We start from the raw sequence: 18,289 nt of genomic DNA, 5'->3' as shown, positions 1-18,289 counted from the left end.
AAAAAAACATGCTTTGGACAGATATTTGTAATTGCCCGAGCAGGAACAAAAGGTAAAAGACAAAAGGGACACGAGTTTTAATGACTTAGGGAGAGGACTTGCAAGCTGCTTAGACTGGGACGAATTAAGACTAAATGCAGTAGGGTGGGAACTAGCGGGGAAGCGGTCATGCTCCCCAGTCTTCCCGGGCAGGAAATGCCAAAGCGACGTGCTTCAGAGAACGCTTTGCGGTTTCTTTCATACGTATATGAAAGAGCCCTTTCTTAAAGAGTAGGGAACTGCGTCTGAAGTCTGCGGGTCCTGTCTTCCCATTGTGAGGGATCCCCTCTCTGGGAGGTGGCAGGGCCCTTTTCTGGAGAAAGACTGGCCGCCTTTCTGTTGTGTGGGAGAGACTGTTTCCCGGCGCCTGGGCCTTCCTGTGGGGTCTGCAAGGTCCCCTCCCCTCGGGAAGTGGGACCCCGGGGCAGCGCCTCGCCCCGCAAATTCCGTTCTGCCTCACCGCGCGGAACTCGCGGGGGAAGCATGTACCAAACCAGCGCCCTCTCGCGCCGCGTCACCCCTCAGCGTCTGCAGGACCCTGGCCCAGCAGCGAGCCGGGCCGGCCGCCCGCCACGAGCGTGCGTAACGTGCCCCCGCAGCGTGACGCACGGGCCGCGCCGGGGCGGATGCGCGGGATGCGTGTCGGGAGGAGCGCGCAGGGGGCGGAGTGCGGGCGGAAGTCGGCGTCTGCTGAAAGGAGAAAGGAAAGGGAGACGCGGCTGGGTGCGGCGAGGTGAGGCTGGGAACCGGCGGGAGGGCGCCTCCTCCTCCCCCGCCCTTTCTGCTGAGGATGGAAGTGACGAAAGCAGCCGAGGAGGTCACTTCCTGCTGGGGTGGATGAGGAGGAGCCGGAGACGCCGCGGAGGAGACCGGACTGAAGACGGACCGTGCCGGGAAGAGGTGAGTCCCGGCCTCGCCTCGGCCGCCGGGCCGTCTGGGTCGGATCCGGGATCCCGGCGGGGATGGCGTCCCTGGGATCGGGGCCGGCCGCCGGGCCGCGTACCCACCCAGCTGGGCCTCACCCAGTACGGGGGGCGGGGGAGGGTGGGAGCCCGTGTCTGTCTGAGGGGCGACAGGGACCCAGGTCAGCGTTCATGCGGTGGCCCCGCGCAGCCCTGAGGCCACGGTTAAGGGAGGTCCAGCCCGGGAGGTGAATGGCAAGGAGGTTCTGGGGGTTGTGGAAGCCAGGACCCGGAGCTGCTGCGGGAAATCCGCAGCGCCAGACTGTGCATGCCGCACTCTTCGGGGAGTGGTCGCGATCAGAGGAAGGGCAGGGGTCCTGTGGTTTGCAGAGTTGAGACCAGTGGCCCTGCTTGGATGAAGTGTCCTTGCAGTGAATATGCGAAAGGCGTGCAGAGGCGCCTCAGGGCTCCTGGGAAAGGGACTTTTATGGGGAAGATTGGAGAGCTGGAGTGTCAAGAGAGGGCTTCCTTGTCAGGTCATCGTTGCAACGGGATTTGAACCCCAGAGTCGTGATGGTTGGAGGGAGTTCTGTGACAGGGTAAAAGGCCTCACGATCCGACAGCGCATCCTAGGAGTTAAGAGTCCAGGGAAGCTTCCTGGAGCAGTGGGGAAATTCGTGTTTTTCCTCCCTCATTGTCACTAAGATGGAAGAGGAAGCTCCTGCCTCAGCCCTGGTGCCTTGTTATTGTATATCTCGTGTGTGTGTGTGTGTGTGTGTGTGTGTGTGTGTGTGTGTGTGTGTGTTTTCCTTGTCTGTTTGTCTTCTCCTTCCTTTGGGGTGTTTATCTTGTCCTCGGCCGCTAGTAGTTTTGTAGACTGACACTTGCTGGTCTCCTTAATGTGTTTGGTGAGAAAAAATATTCAAAAGATCTAGAGGAATCCTAGGTTAGGTGAGATTTCCAAGATAAGGAATTTGTCCCTACCCGGGGGCCACTTAGGCACCTGCATTCTCTCCAGATTCCTGCTAATGTGGATGCTAAGGGCCTGTCATCCGCCGTGGGGAACAGCGTGGGTAGATCTGCCCTCTCCTGCCTCCATGTCCCTCTGGCAGTTTCACCCCTCCCTCCTTTTTGCTAAGTGATTGACACAAGCTGCTTGCTGGGAGGAACAGGAAATTTATTGAGGAACTGTAAATCTGGATGGAACGAATTCAAATCGCAGCAAGACTCCCTCCACTCACTGGCCAGAAGGGCTTCAGAAATGCCTGCTTTTCACCCCTTCCTGTTAAATGGAGAAAATGTATAATTTTTCTCAAAGACTTTTTGGGAGTTTGTGTGTGTTTTTTGTATGGAGTAACTGTACATATGATGTGTTTACTTCCTGTATCCCAGGGTATTTTTCAAGGAGGAGGGAGCAGTTTCTGGCTGGGAAGAATCTTCCTTCTCCCATCTCACATAATTCAGCAAAATAAATCAAAATCAGATGTTCATTCTTGAGTGGGAATCAGATGGATTTGGGTTTTTTTCACCCTTTAAACTGGTACATCTGGGTGAACTCAGGCTTGTGTATCTTGGCATGTGGGCTTGTCTAGTAATAGAAGACAAACTGTTTGACTTGTTTTGGCTGCGTTTTTGGACCCATTTCACTGTACCCTCCTTTTTTATTTTTATTTTTGTACATTTGAAGGGTTGGTCAGGAGGAGGAAAGCAAATATTAAAGACAGTGTTTACACTTTGTGGTTTAAAGTCAGGTGAGAGATAATTACGGCTTTTGAAGCTGATGACCTGAGGCCCATCATTTGATAATTTGGGGAGTAGCAGTTTGGAGGTGACATGTTTGAAAGAAAGAGAGTTGCATAAGGAAAGAAGAACAGTGGAAAGGAAGTTTGGGGAAAGACTGCCAGAAAACTTTGACAGGATACTAAATAAAATAGCATCTTAGAGTAATTGTGTGGCTTGTGTCTCTCAGCAGGAGGGTGAAAATGAAAGCCGGCTGTAGCATCGTGGAAAAGCCAGAAGGAGGTGGAGGTGAGCAGAAGTTAATCATCTCTGATGTACCTGGAAGGTCCCTCAGTGGTTCCTGTTCTCTCAACTTGAGCTATGTTCACAAATGTCAGACCATGACTGACAGCCTCTTGGCTAGGTGGATACTGGCAGGACGGTTGTAGGCTTGTTTCCTGTGGATGTATATTTAACATGTCTGGTCACCACACCCATTTCCCAAGCTTTAGAGTCTCTTTGCTGTTAGAGACACAGTTCCAACCTTAGGGAAAAGGAATTTTCAGCTGTATTTTCCTGAAACATTAGTTTATCTTTCCTGTTTGTTCCCTTTAGCACTTTCATGTCCTCATAGAAAGTAGGTGTGAGATTTAGTAATGTATGAAATGGTAAGATTAGGACATCTGGTTGCTGCTGCCCAACTCTTATCAGATTTAATGATTGCCACAAGGATAGGTGACTTCTATGTGCTTTCCTCTCCCCATTGTGGTTAGGCCCAGCTGACTGAGAGTACTTACAGCATGTTTGCAAAGCACTCTAGATTCAGAGCAGTGGAATGTGCAGTTGGGGTTGCTGGTATGTATGTACCTAGCTCTTAACTAGCTTAATCTTGACCTTCTCACATGAAAGGGTATCAGTTTCCTGATTGGGCCTACAAAACAGAGTCGTCCCCAGGCTCCCGGCAGATCCAGCTGTGGCACTTCATCCTGGAGCTGCTGCAGAAGGAAGAGTTCCGCCATGTCATCGCCTGGCAGCAGGGAGAGTACGGGGAATTTGTCATCAAGGATCCAGATGAGGTGGCCCGCCTCTGGGGCCGCAGGAAATGTAAACCACAGATGAATTATGACAAGCTGAGCCGGGCCCTCAGGTAAGGGAAAGGATTCTCAAATCTGTGTTAACAGATTGGAAGGAGACTAAGCTGTTTAGTGAATGCTAGATAAAAGGGTATCAGGTAATAAAAGACTACACTATCTTAGTGAATAATGTGTCACTTTAAAGTGGGAGTAGAAGAGCTGTTGAATGTGAGTAGCATAGGCACAGGAGGAGAAAAGGCGTATCTTTGGTTATATGTAGGAGGGAATTCCAATGTGGCTGGCACTGGATCCTGACAGACAGCCGATTCTGCTCTGTAGTGGGCGAGAGTATATGGTGAAACATGGATTGGAGCTCATTTATAATCCAAAGGATTAGTTTAGACTTCTCTATTAGAATCTGTCAGAATTTCTTTCTTTGGGCTCCCCTGGAAGAAACTTAGAAAAGGATGAAGCAAGTTACAGGAGGAAGATTCAATGATACTGACCTATCTATTCAGGAACTATGTCTGTGAGCTCAAGTTGTCCATAGCCTGCTGCAACATGTCTAAAGATTGATCACTCTAAGTTTTCTCTGGTTCTTTTTTCCCCTTGTCAGTCTTAAATTTCATAGCCCGTTAGCCCTCAAGGGGCTAGAAGGCAGTTTATGACCTCTGCTACTGCATAGATGTAAGACTAAAGGTTCCAGATAATTGAAGTTCTCCTGACCTGAAATGTAAAATCTGTGCAGTGGCTTTGCTGTATTCTTTCACATCCCTTTGAGTCTTTGAAGGTGAAGCAGGCCACACTAGCTGCTGTTTTCCAGATCAGGGCATGCCATTGTTTGACCTGCCACCATAAAACAGTTCTACATTCCTTTGTCTATCTTTTGAGCTTAGGCCTCCAGACTAACCACATCAGGTCCGCTTAGTGACTTGTCTGCCCCCACCTGGACAAGACCAAAAAGAGAAACTAAGCAGTTAGTGACATGCAGTGCAACCAGAAGGAAATGGACTATAGAATTGAAATTGTAGAGAGATGGAGAAGAAAATGTTTGGAGCTAGGATAGGTGTTCACAATCTTAAAGTGAAGTTGTCTTTGTAAAGCTCTCGGCAAAACTGGAGCTCAGTTGAAAATTGAGTAAGAAAATTAAGCTCTTAGGTCTCCTAGATCTACCTGGAGGGCCAGGCTGCAAAAGATTGGTAGTGATTTTTGTAATACTTAGAGCAAGAATTGTTGGTCTCAGTGGCTACCTAAATGTATTGAAAGCTGTCAGTAGCTACAAGACAAATTGACATGCATTCCTGTTTTTACAGATACTATTACAACAAGAGGATCCTTCATAAAACAAAAGGGAAAAGATTTACCTATAAATTTAACTTCAACAAACTGGTGATGCCCAACTACCCGTTCATCAACATTCGGTCAAGTGGTAAGATACAAACTCTCTTGGTAGGGAATGAATTTCAAATTGAAAAGAATTTTTAAAACTCCAAATCTAAGACATAGCCTGTTTAGGAAGATTTTAGAAACACTAAAATAATGTGATCCTTTGGATTACCTCAGTGTTCTCGCTCAAGTCGTCTCACTCATAAAGAGAGTTATAGGCTGTGCAGTATCAAGATAGATTTCTTTGATTTATTTAGTTGGTTCCCTTTTCTGCATATTGTTTGTGATCTCCTAGATACTATTACACTGTCTTGTTTGGGAATGATGTTTCATAGGTTTGTGATGATCTTTAAGTTCAGGACTCAGTTTTAACACCCAGCCCAATGGTTCTTTCATAGATGGGAACCTGTTTCTACAAACACTTCCGATTTTCTGTGAAACTAGCAAGCTCTCCCTTATCAAGTGAATATCATCAAAACCACAGCATCCTTGATCAGAGAAGGGGGAGGTTCACATGTTTGCAGTGAAAAGCAGTGTCTTTGATCTGCACCAGCAAATCCTCAGAGAACAAGATTCTGGGGTTACTTGACCTTCTCTCCTGTTAAGTGCACTAGGGCTTCCCCTCCTGACTTTCCTGGTTATAGCTTTCCATCACAGCTCCCCATATTCTCTCTTGATGTTGAAAGCAGTCTCTCAAAAGACTTTGTTGTTGTGTGGTTTTTTGTTTGTGATTTTTTTTCCGTATGCAAATCATACTCCTGCCCAAGAAAATACAGTAGTTCCCCTTTATCTGAGCAGTATATGTTCTAAGACCCCTAGTAGATTCTCAAACCACAGATAGTACCAAACTCCATTCTTATATATGATTTTTCTTCCCTTAACCCCGCTCGTATGTATCTGTGATAAAGTTGAATTTATAAATTAGGCACAGTAAGAGATTAATGACAATAATAAAATAGAAAAATTATAACAATATGCTGTAATAAAATTATGTGAATGTGGTCTTTCTCAAAATATGTTTGTGTACTGTACAGAACTGTTTTCAGACCTCTGTGGGTAACTAAAACAGTGGAAAGCAAAACCTCAGATAAGAAAGGACTACTGTAGATTGTATTTAATTGTTTTTTTTTTTTTTTGAGACGGGAGTCTCGCCTGTCACTTCCAGGCTGGAGTGCAGTGGCGCCGAGACCCTCGCTCACTGCAAGCTCCCGGGCCTCCCGGTTCACGCCATTCTCCTCAGCCTCCAGTAGCTGGGACTACAGGCTCTCACCACCACGCCTCCGGCTAGTTTTTTTTGCATTTTTAGTAGAGACGAGGTTTCACCATGTTAGCCAGGATGGTCTCGATCTCCTGACCTCGTGATCCACCCGCCTCGGCCTCCCAAAGTGCTGGGATTACAGGCTTGAGCCACCGCGCCCGGCCGTATTTAATTGTTTTCTGACCAGTCCGTCAGTAAGTACTCTGTCATTGTGGCCTTGTATGCTAAGGCAAAGAATGCTGATCATGCAGTAATACAACTTCTCAGAAAAGCTGGAAGAAACCTGAAAAATTAGTGGGGGTGTGGCTGAGAGAACATAATGTTGAGATCCATTGCAGATATGTAATTACTACACAACAAGTTAGGGCAGTTTTAGCTTGACTCTGCTATCATTACAGTTTCATCTCTCCTTCTGTAACCACTCCCTCCTGTCCCTGGGGCATGCATTTAAAAAAAAAAAAAAAAAAAAAAGGGGGGGTATTGGAATGCATCTCTCTAATTACAACCTGTTTTCTTTCCTTGTGCCTGAGGGAGAGGCGTTAGGAAATCAGACCTGTTCTAGCCACTCAAATCTTGCTTCCTCTATTTCTCACTCTTGCCCCTTCCTTGTATGCCTAGAGGAATTGGGAATCTAGATGTATATACCAACAATTTTAAAGAATCTGTTGGTTTTTATACCCCTTCACCCCGCTCCCAAAAAAGTGTTTCATTCATCTTGTTCTTCTGTCTTTTACCCTTTTTATCTATTGAAAATCCAGAACTTCAGCCACTTGGATAACCTGGAATGGGGCATTCATCAGCCCTAGGAAGTAATGTGGTTTTCCAGGGTAAGGAAACCTGGATCCTCACTCTGGGAAGAATCCGATCTAGAAACTTAACAGTAGTGGCCCAGCACACCTGTTCTGCCTGAAGGCAATTGAACCAACTTTGATCTTTAACCCCAGCTCAAGATCCTAATCAAAAAGCCACAAGGGGGCGGGCCAGGTGGCTCACTCCTATAGTCCCAACACTCTGGGAGGCCAAGGCCAGTGGATCACTTGAGGTCAGGAGTTCAAGACTAGCCGGGTCAACGTGGTGAAACCTCCATCTCTACTAAAAATACAAAAAATACAGGTGGCAGTCACCTATAGTCCCAGCTACTCAGGAGGCCAAGGCAGGAGAATCACTTGAACCAGGGAGGTAGAGGTTGCAGTGGGCTGAGGTCATGCCACTATACTCCAGCCTAGGCGACAGCGAGACTCAGTCTCAAAAAAGCCACAAGGAAAGCAAAACTGTGTCCATTTCTTTTAGTACATCTATCTCTACTACCTTGTTGCTCACATCCTAGATATAGACAACTCCAAAGAACTAGTGTCATTAGTTTATAAAGAACTTTTTGACCAGAAAGGCCAAATGTTGTTTAAGGTTAACTTTATGATAACAAAGGAATATAACATTTATTGAACATCTACTTTATGGAGGTACTTTTGCTTAGTAGTTTTGTGAATTATCTCATAAACTCTTCAGCCCAGTAAGGTGAATGTCTTGATATCCACATTTTACAAACGATAAAATTAGGAAAACAACAGCAAAGTTAAAGACTGATCAGGGTAGGTTGAATAGTTATCTATTGAACAGTTTCTCGGGAAACAATTCCTGAGAGATTGAGCTATTGAAATCTAGCTCTTATTTAATAGATCATATATTCCTCCTCTAGATTGTGATTCATTTGTTCAACAGATAATGGGAGTTCTTTACCTCAAGGAACTTAGAATTTAGCAGGAGAGATAAGATATGCCGGGTTTAATGCAATGTGAAACGTGATAAGTACTCTAAATAGAGCTGTGTGGATTTAGATCCTGGAGGCCAGTGAGATCATGTCTACGAGGTGGGTTGATAACAGTTGGGGTATTCTGGTCTGTGTATTTTATCATGAAAAGCATCCTATATAATACATTATTAAAATATTTTCTTATATTTGCATAAGAAACATTGGAAAGATACAGAAGATACTGTCAGGATCGGGGCAGGACAGACCAGTTAGGGATGGACTTGATACCTCTCAGTCTATGCCTCTCTACTCCCACCAACCCCAGTTTTTTTTTTTTTTTATTTTGGAAAACTCCAAATCTATAGGAATATTGGAAAAAGGACAGTAAACACCCATATATCCTTTGTCTAGTTTCACTAATGGTTAATATTGTAGCCACGTTTGCTTTATCTCTTTCTATTTATATATACTTTTTAAATCTTTTGAGATTAAGTTGCAGACATCATGACATTTCGTCCCTGTGTACTTCAGCTTGTATTTCCCAGGAACAAGGACATTCTCCTCCGTAACCACAATAACATTACCACACCCAGGATGTTTAACATTGATATAATGCTGTTATCTAATACATAGTCCATATTTGAATGATAGTTGTCTTTTTATGGTTTAATTTTTGTACCATGATTATCTAATAGAAAAATTATTTTAACAATGACATGCAATTTGCTATGCTTGGTACTATTCTAAGAGCTTTACAAATATTAACTCTTAATCCTCATAACAATAGGCCCTGTTCTGACCTATTTTACAGGTAAGGAAACTCAGGCACAGAGAGGTAAGCTGTCCAGAGGCACATAACTAGTAAGTGGTAGGACCAAGATTTGAACCTAGGCGAAGACCTTATGAATTCCATTTTGCCAGAGGGGGTCAGAGATTCCAGTGTGCTACTTGTACTAAGCTACAAGGTAGAAGGTACCAGAACTGAGATTCAGAGCCAGTTTTTTTCAACCACAGTACTTGAATTTCATGGTGACTTCATGGAGGTGGTCTTATAAAGCAATGGTATTCAAACTTTCTTTTTTAGCAGCAAACTTTCTTTCTAAGCAAAACCTTAGGTTTGATATATCAACATATAAAAGTAGGGCTACTCCAGTTAATCAGAGGTAAGGGTTCCAGAATGCTACCTTCCCAGTATTGCTTCTAGTCTCATCTCCCATTATGCCACCTAAATGCATTAGGAAAATACTGCTTATTATGTCTCCTTTACAGTATACCTTAACATAGGTAAAGACTGAGATTCCTCCAGTTTATTATTATTATTATTATTTTAATAAAAAACTAGATTTTGGGCCAGGCACGGTGGCTCACGCCTGTAATCCCTGCACTTTGGAGGCGGAGGTGGGCGGATCACGAGGTCAGGTGTTCGAGACCAGCCTGACCAATATGGTGAAACCCCATCTCTACTAAAAATACAAAAACCGGCCAGTCACGGTGGTGCGCACCTGTAGTCCCGCCTACTTGGGAGGCTGAGGCAGAAGAATTGCTTGAACCTGGGAGTTGGAGGTTGCAGTGAGCCAAGATTGCCCCACTGCACTCTAGCCTGGGTGACAGAGCAAGATTCTGTCTCAAAAAAACAAAACAATGAAAAAAAAACTAGATTGAATCAAGCATTTCTAAGTTGCTTAGGAGACAGGACCTTTCCCTGCACATTGGAAAGATACAGAAGATACTGTCAGGATCGGGGCAGGACAGACTTCATTCTTCTGAGTACATAGAAGTGGCTTTTTGCTTTTGAGTAGATGTACTCTTAATTAAAAGTCAAGATCCAAAAGAATCAAAAAGGGCAGAATTGTAGCCACCATAATTGGCTAATAGAAGCACACATTTGGCCTGGGACCCTCTTGGCTCTACTCAAATCATTTGCAAGGTCATCCCTCTGTTCTTCCTAATTTTAAGATGAAATCAGTGGCTTTTTTTTTTTTTTTCAATCTGTGATTTTGTTTTTAATTATCTTAAGTTTTATAATCATGCATAATTTTTAAATTTGTGTATATTTCCTCTACTTAATTCCTTTTAAGTTGGCAAAAGCACCATTTCCAATCACAAATACATAGCAGTTCTACAGTATTATGTTTCTGAATGGCTGCTTAAAGACAATCCCAAATTATAACTTAGCCTGAATTAGATAGTAAAGAATTAATAAGCATCTGATCCTATAGAATACCTATAAAATGTGAGAAATGTTAAATCTTTATTTGATATTACACATAAACCCACTAAAATGCCTTTCAATAAGTAAAAGGAATCATTTTAGATACAGAGAATTCTAATTAGATTGGCTATTGTTAAGGCCAAAAATACAAAGTAGACATTGCTACCTTATATTCATCCCTTGCCTTTAAGAGGCAAATGAACATAAAACACTGGTGAATCTTGCTTGGTTCTGAGACAGTGAAGGAATTTCCCCAGTATTTAAATACATTCACATAACCAGTTATGTAAATCTAAATATAAAACCCATTCTCCAATAGGTTTTAAGATGGCATTCATCATCTTTGTGAAAAGTTGAACATTACTAATGAAGTCCAGTCATATATTTAGAAGGGGTAAACAGTGATAGAGAGCATTTACTAAATCGGAATTACTATTAAAATTCCAAAAGCCAAACATACTCATCTAACCTCAAATCAGTCTTAATTAAATCAAGACTGCCCAACAAAAATAATTCTGTCAGTCATTCATGATGTGGATTCTGGTTTTTGAGATCTGTTAAATTATGGTACACATAAAAAAGTCATGAGGCTTCTGTTTTGTAATAAATAACGGCAGTGTCCCGTTATTACCCATTAGTAGCTTTTTTGAGATACGCTATCAAGTCTACCCTTTTCTGCCTCTTCTTAATGTTGGCAAAGATCATTTTTGTTGCAGGGATGTCCTTTTTGGCATTCTCCAAATACTCCATCAGTGTTCTTATTGGCATCTGTGTAAGAGAATCCAGTGGCCTGGCCTGTCTTCCACCCAAAGAGACACGGAGATTAGGCCCAGTCTCGTGCTTGCCTCTCTTTTCCACAGTGTGACATTGGGCACGCTTCTGAACACAAATCTTCTTGCCTTTCTCAACATCACCCGTATTTAATTCTCTCTTTCATCACTGACACTATGAAGGTTCCTGCTAGGAAGCCAGACATCCTGCCCTCTCAGTCAGATGCTTAAAAAAAAAAAGGGGCCTGCAGAACAGTTTTCTGTGGAACATTAGTTTGGGAAATGAGGCTCTGTCATAGTGTTATTCAGTCACATGTACCTAGAAAGCTACAGTCTTACAAATACCAGCAGACTCCAGAGTATGCTAGACCAAGAGGAGAAGGCACCAGCTGATGGGAAGCAATTCCTAACCATACCATATCTGTGTGCCTTTTTTGTTTCCACTTCTAGATCACTATATTTTGCTTAAAATTTGGGGGGTTTTTTCTATTTTTTTCTTCTCCCTTTTTCCTTCTTCCTTATTCATCTTTGCCTCAGAACCCTGCTGATACTGTTTTAGAAGCTGCTGACACTTCCCAGGAACCCACAGGTTCCTGAGGCCTCAGATGGCATACCTTTTTCATGTCTCATCAGGAGGACCACTGAGGGAAGTTGAGAACCATGAGCCACTAAAGTTGACATGGGCTGGGCACAGTGGCTCACACCTGTAATCCCAGCACTTTGGGAGGCTGAAGCGAGTGGATCATTTGAGGCCAGGAGTTTGAGATCAGCCTGGCCAACATGGTGAAACCCGGTCTTTACTAAAAACAACAATAATTAGCTGGGCATGGTGGCCCATGCCTGTAATCCCAGCTGCTCCAGAGGCTGAGGCACGAGAATCACTTGAACCCAGGAGGTGGAGGTTGCATTGAGCCAAGATGGTGCCAGTGCACTCCAACCTGGGCAACAGAGTGAAATCCTGTCTCAAAAAAAAGAGAAGAAAAAAAAATTAGACATAAATAGCACAGTGTATGTTATCACTTAGAGCTTTACATTTTAGTAAGCAGACTTGGAAGAAGGAATAGTAGGTCCTGGATTTTCTCCCAGCCTCTTTAATGTTTAAAAGCAGGTTGCAAATGGAGATCATTCAGTAGAATTTGTTAGAGGAATGTAGATTCGGAGAGATTGAAAAATATTTTAATCTCTGTGAAGTAGTTATTGTATATCAGGAATGATAAAACACTTGGCAATAAGAACTTACCTTAACAAATGTTTAGCCTTTTTAAAAATTAAGCTGTTTTTACTAAAATATGGTCTGTGTATGTCAGGTACAGGGTCTTTGAGTTTTTAAGGCATTACTTTACATGCATGTCATTTCCAGTTTTGTTTGGTTTGCTTGCTTTTTATATGTGGCCAAGCGGTGTATCCAGGAATGGGGCCTTGGCCCAAGCAGAGCTTCTTTGAAGGTACAGTCAGCCACAGCAGCTCTGTCCCCTCCCCACATCCCATCTTGAAATATATCTTTATTCCAACAAGGAAAAATGTGATAGCATGTGCGTAGTCTAGGCAGTGAGTAAACATCAGAAGTCCTCTTGTAGCGAGTATCTATATGTTGTTATTATTTTCTATCTTAAATGTTCTTGAATGTTTATATTTCAGTAAACCTCTACCTCGTCACACACACACACGAATATATATATATGGCCAAAATTACGGAAATAAGAAAAGACTATTTGCAGAGCTAAAAGTTGAAACAGGTAATATATACACAATATTTAGAGTTGCAGAGAAGGCTGTTGTACCCATTCATTCCTTCCACTTAATATTTATTGTGTACTTCTTAATTGTTAAGTCCCGAACTGCGAGGTGTACAGTTGTGAACAATAGGAAGTCCCTGCCATGTGGAATTTAGGTTTTAGAATATGGATAAGCAATTACAATGTTTTTGACAGTAAGGAGTACTGTGAAGACAGTAAAGAGCCTAGAAAAGGATGACAAATTGAGTAGAAGCAGCTGAACAGTAGTTACTAGGAAGTTGGAGAACTATGGGATTCAGTCCAGTTGGAATGATTGTTTCCTATTACTACTAAATATTTTGCACTTAGTTAGCGTAAGTGATGATAATGAATGAGCAGTCCTCTGATGGAGGCTTTTGTATTTTCCACCATCACAGGTGTGGTTCCTCAGAGTGCGCCACCAGTGCCAACAGCCTCTTCCCGGTTCCATTTCCCACCTCTGGACACCCATTCTCCAACCAGTGATGTGCAGCCGGGACGGTTCTCTGCTAGCTCCCTAACTGCTTCTGGCCAGGAGTCCAGTAATGGTACTGATAGAAAGGCTGAGCTTTCCGAGCTGGAGGATGGCTCAGCTGCTGACTGGCGCCGGGCTGTGGATCCCATGTCCTCCAGGAATGCCATTGGCGGAGGAGGGATTGGCCATCAGAAACGCAAGCCTGACATAATGCTTCCTCTGTTTGCTAGGCCAGGGATGTACCCTGACCCCCACAGTCCCTTCGCTGTCTCTCCAATCCCTGGCCGCGGAGGTGTCCTTAATGTCCCCATTTCACCAGCCCTCTCCCTGACTCCCACCATCTTCTCCTATAGCCCATCACCAGGCCTGAGTCCTTTCACCAGCAGCAGCTGCTTCTCCTTCAACCCTGAGGAAATGAAACACTACCTTCATTCTCAAGCTTGTTCTGTGTTCAACTACCATCTGAGTCCTCGGACTTTTCCCCGTTACCCAGGGCTCATGGTTCCACCACTGCAGTGCCAGATGCATCCTGAGGAGTCAACTCAGTTCTCCATCAAGCTGCAGCCCCCACCAGTTGGGCGGAAGAACCGGGAGAGGGTTGAGAGCAGCGAGGAGTCAGCACCAGTCACCGCACCCACCATGGCTTCTATTCCCCCAAGAATCAAGGTGGAACCTGCCTCTGAAAAGGATCCTGAGAGCCTCAGGCAGTCAGCACGAGGGAAGGAGGAGCACACTCAAGAAGAGGGCACTGTGCCAAGCAGGACCGTTGAGGAAGAAAAAGGCACCATCTTTGCCCGTCCTGCACCACCCATCTGGCCCTCTGTGCCCATTAGCACCCCAAGTGAAGAACCTCTGGAGGTGACTGAAGATGGTGAGGACAGGCCTGGCAAAGAGCCCAGTGCACCTGAGAAGAAAGAAGATGCCCTGATGCCCCCCAAGCTTCGGTTGAAGCGGCGCTGGAATGATGATCCTGAAGCCCGAGAGCTGAGCAAGAGTGGCAAGTTCCTCTGGAATGGGTCAGGACCCCAGGGCTTGGCAACAGCAGCAGCTGATGCTTAGAACTGGAAGTGGATTAGGAGCTGTTTATACTATAATCAAATACATACATGTATTTATGTAGCAAGAGTTCAGGGTAGGGGGGAGGGAGTTAAACTGGTTTGATCATTCTGGGGGCATAGACTTGTATTTTTATGTTTTGGGGATGGGATGGGGTTATCTTCTGTTGTAAATTAGGTGGGATATGAACACACTTATTTTCCTGGTGAGTAGGACACAGGGAGGGTACTGAACTCAAAGGAGAAGGAGCCTCTATTTCCTGTTGAGGCTTACACTTTCTGACAAGGAAACTCCCAAAAGGCCAAGATACTTTTTGGTCCCATGATAGTTCAGGTTCCAGACTTCTTTCTTTTCTATTGTATTTATATGTGGAAAGCCATTAATGAATTTATTTTGCTCCAAGAGATATACATAAAAGGGAAAAGGGCATGGTTGGGAGGTTGGGCAGTAAGACACCATTAATACTAAGTATTTTGCCTGAAATGCTTCTTTATATTATTTCAGGGGAGGAATAAGATAATCTCAGACTTACTGGGGTGGGGCTTGGGGAATGTTCAGATGTTACTCTTTTTCTTCTTCCCTTTTTTGTTTTTTTGGATTGGTGGTGTTTGGCTTTTTTTTCTTTTCCTTTTTAAAGAAAATGTTTTCAGGAAACATGAACAAACGTACTGCCAGTTATAGTGGGACTGGGAAGGCACAGGAGCTGGCAGCCTCTCAGCTGCATAGTTGAGACAGCAAGCCCTGCTGTGAGCTTCTCAGACTTTTCACCTACTTCACCTATTAAGAAGCCATGAGGAGTTGTAAACTCTTGTTCAGGGAAGAAAAGAGGGCAGGAGGAAGTAACCCAATGCCTTTAAAAACAAAACAAATGAAAAAAAGTATTCATTTTTCCTTTTCTATTGTGGGTTTGGGGAGCCAAACCAAAGTGTGACTGTGAGCAGATTCACTGAGAGGCGTGACAACATTATTGAAGAGGTCTTTCCATTATGTCTGGTTCTCTTATTTTCTTAAGTCAAGCCTTAACTATGAACATACTTTAAGATGATACGGGTCTGTCACCATAAACCTGTAAAGGGCATGGACAGCTTTTCAGATAATCCAGGAATGTTGAGACATGGCTAAGTTTCTAGCTGATACTTAGTCATTCCCTCTTGATATTGTTGGGATGGGTAGCCAAAAGGCAGGCTTATGGGAGTTAAGAGCCGATGATACCTGGAAACATGGAAGGTAGCTGGGGGTACAAGTGGATGTTGAGACTGAAGAAAGAGGTGGAAAGAAGACACAGAAGGCAACCAGATGCCAAACGGCCTGGCATGAATGAAAGAGTTGGCATCTGTCCTGTTGTGGTGTTCCCATTCTTGCCATACCCATTTGCCCAGATCGTTCTGATTCTCATGTTCAATTGACTATCCCACATGAGACTCCAGTTTGTAGGCAGTGAGGAATTGTTTCTTCCCAGGAAATTCCCTTCCAGCAACTTCAGAGGAATGGGAAAGTATTCATCTTACGTGAAGCAAAGGAGCCTGGACTAGGGGCAGAGAGAAAGAAGCAGCAGCCCACCTTCTATGTGTGTGCACATGTGCCTATGTTGTGTACATCAGTACCTGACTGAGGCTCAGATCTGCGTAGCAGCAGGGAGAGAAGAAATCACTCCATATCTGATGAGAGGAAGGGTGGCACAGGGATGGTGTCTGCAATTAGAGACATTCCTGACTCCACCTTAGCCTAAGCAAACTTTATATACTGAGTAACATTTGAGGGTTGTCTTTTAATGGTGGGGGGTGTTTTTTCCTTTTTAGACTACATTGCTTAGACAAGAGAGGGAGGGACTCAGAAAAGGTTAACGTGGTGAGGGAGACAGTAGATGGCCTGGGATGACTTGAGTCCATCATACTACTGTTTGGCAGGTGTCCTCCCCCTTGTTTGATTCAAATTCCATGGAGTGACCTGCCTTTCCCCAGGAACGGGACTGAGAGGGTGGTCCCCAGCAACTCAGGCTGCACAGGGCTCCCCGTTCAGGCTGCCTTTTCTCTGCACGTCGACTTACCTCTGAATCAGAAAGCAAGCCCAGCAGGTGAATGAGGGATGTCTGCTTGGCATTGCCCAATCTAACCAGGGAGGCTGGCTGGCCACCCACTGTCCACTAGAGGGGAGAGCCAGCAGGTGTTGGTATGAACTCAGGAATAGAAACACGAGGCCTTTTTAAATAAGAGGGAGAAGAATCCATGATGCATACCTGTAACCCCCTAGAACCCAAGTGCCAGAATTAATTCCTAGATGCTGCTTCTGTTTGAACAAAACGTCACTGCTTTTACACTTGAAAAACAACACACTCGAAAAATGTTCAACTCCATGAAAAATATTTTTTGGCTTTAAGAAATTGTTTGGTGTTTCACTGTTTCCTTTGATTGCCATTCCACCAGTAAATTGTTGGTTGATTTGCACTGCACACTGGGGTTGGGGTTGGTGGGGGAGGGTCCTCATACAGAGCCGAACTTGGGGTTGCTCAGGAAGTGGACCAGGGAATGTGGAGGTCATTGACATTGCCTGGGACAAAAGAGTGGGAGATAGTTTTTCTCCCCTCAGCCCACTCCTGGTAGCACCTGTCGCCAGCCTGGTGCAAAGCCAGGCCTTTCTCTTCTGTGAGCATCTCATCACTGTCCAGCAGCAGGTGGAAAAAGGGGGAAAACAACCAGACATATTTTTTTCTCCCCCATTTTTTCCAAATTTTGCTGTGCCAAATGTTTAAAATTTTGCAAATATAAATCTATTGAAATTTCATTAATCAAGAGCTTCTTCGTGTAAAGTTTGCTTTTTTAGCTATAGAAAAAGAAAACAGTAAGTATCTCTTAAGGGCATCCAGCCTTGCTGAGCTCACCTTTTTTCCTGAAGAATGGGTAAGAGTGAAATATTTAATATAAACATTTCACCAAGTCCCTTCACCCTAATTTTGAAGCTGCATTAAACCCAACTCACTAACACAGGGAATGATTGCACCCTAGTCCTATGTGGGCCAAGAAACTTTCAGAAGCATTAAAAAAATAGTTGAAGTATATCACTTCTCACGAAGTGGATAGAGTCAGTTGGCTGTTTGTCCCTTGTTTTTTATTTATTCCATAATTAATGTTTGTGCTTTTTGTTTGGTAAACAGTAATGGAACGTACATTTTTATTTTGTTTAGAAGACAACTTTGATTCAGTCTTTCAAGAACTGTTCCATTCTTGGTTTCTTCTTAGGGGGAAAAAAAGTTACCAGTTAATTTGTTTTGAGGTATTTAAGCATTCTTTGAGTTATAGAATTGTGATGCAGGGATTTGTGAATGAGACATTTACATGTGAACGGTGACTTCACTAGTTACCTGCTTAAGCAGAGTAAAGTGTGTATATGTACATAAAATGTAAGTAATCTTAACTCCATTGTGCAGTGCCTTTTAGATGTTCCGCTTTCTATAAAGTCTTCAAATTTTTGCATATATATTATATATATGATGTAATGTTATAGAAATATATGTATAATATACATATTTTTTTCCAGGGGTATCTGATAGCTCTGTATTTTGTTATGGAAGTTGAAAGAAAAAAAGTATTTTACCTCAGAAATTAAAGTTAAATAAAAAAATACTTTTAAGTAATGTTTGCTGAGAGTTGGTTTTGTTGTTCATCATACACTGTGCTGGGGTGGTCACGCCAGAGAATTTGCCAAGTCTGTCCTCGCTCACCCACCCTTGTGCTTTTTTATTCCTATTGTACAGGTACCAACATAGTAAGGAAATAGGTTCTTAACAGTTCTGGAGATTTTCCATTTTCTTGAATGAATGGCTGCTACCAGGTAAAACTAACTGAAGCCAGAGACCCAAGTTAGGTGGAAATTTCCATCTCAAGATTATTGTGAAGAT

General features: G+C 43.7%; 1 protein-coding gene across 2 annotated transcripts; it reads left to right on the top strand.

Annotated features, from left to right (window-relative positions):
* Positions 1 to 668: 668 nt before the first annotated feature.
* Positions 669 to 18,025, top strand: LOC101015409 (ETS translocation variant 3). 2 transcript variants are annotated; one of them, XM_003892851.3, is made up of 5 exons: positions 669 to 939; positions 2,911 to 2,969; positions 3,570 to 3,807; positions 5,047 to 5,162; positions 13,262 to 18,025. In XM_003892851.3, the coding sequence occupies exons 2-5, from the start codon at positions 2,924 to 2,926 to the stop codon at positions 14,395 to 14,397; spliced, it is 1,536 nt and encodes a 511-aa protein (XP_003892900.1). In that variant the 5' UTR covers positions 669 to 939; positions 2,911 to 2,923; the 3' UTR covers positions 14,398 to 18,025. The 2 variants fall into 2 exon arrangements, with proteins under 2 accessions (XP_003892900.1, XP_009182160.1); XM_009183896.3 differs by having other exon boundaries at positions 826 to 939; positions 2,914 to 2,969.
* Positions 18,026 to 18,289: the final 264 nt, after the last annotated feature.

This window comes from Papio anubis, chromosome 1 (genome assembly GCF_008728515.1).
Source record: "Papio anubis isolate 15944 chromosome 1, Panubis1.0, whole genome shotgun sequence".
In the NCBI taxonomy this organism is placed as follows: domain Eukaryota; kingdom Metazoa; phylum Chordata; class Mammalia; order Primates; family Cercopithecidae; genus Papio; species Papio anubis.
The sequence above is the reverse complement of the archived record's forward strand: the minus strand, read 5'-3'. Positions and strand labels throughout refer to the sequence as shown.

Bases quoted from the DNA above. Each gene is read 5' to 3' on its own strand.
- LOC101015409 (XM_003892851.3), top strand. From the start codon at position 2,924: ATGAAAGCCGGCTGTAGCATCGTGGAAAAGCCAGAAGGAGGTGGAG. The intron at 2,970-3,569 runs GTGAGCAGAAGT...CTCACATGAAAG, and splicing joins AAAGCCAGAAGGAGGTGGAG to GGTATCAGTTTCCTGATTGG. The intron at 3,808-5,046 runs GTAAGGGAAAGG...CTGTTTTTACAG, and splicing joins AAGCTGAGCCGGGCCCTCAG to ATACTATTACAACAAGAGGA.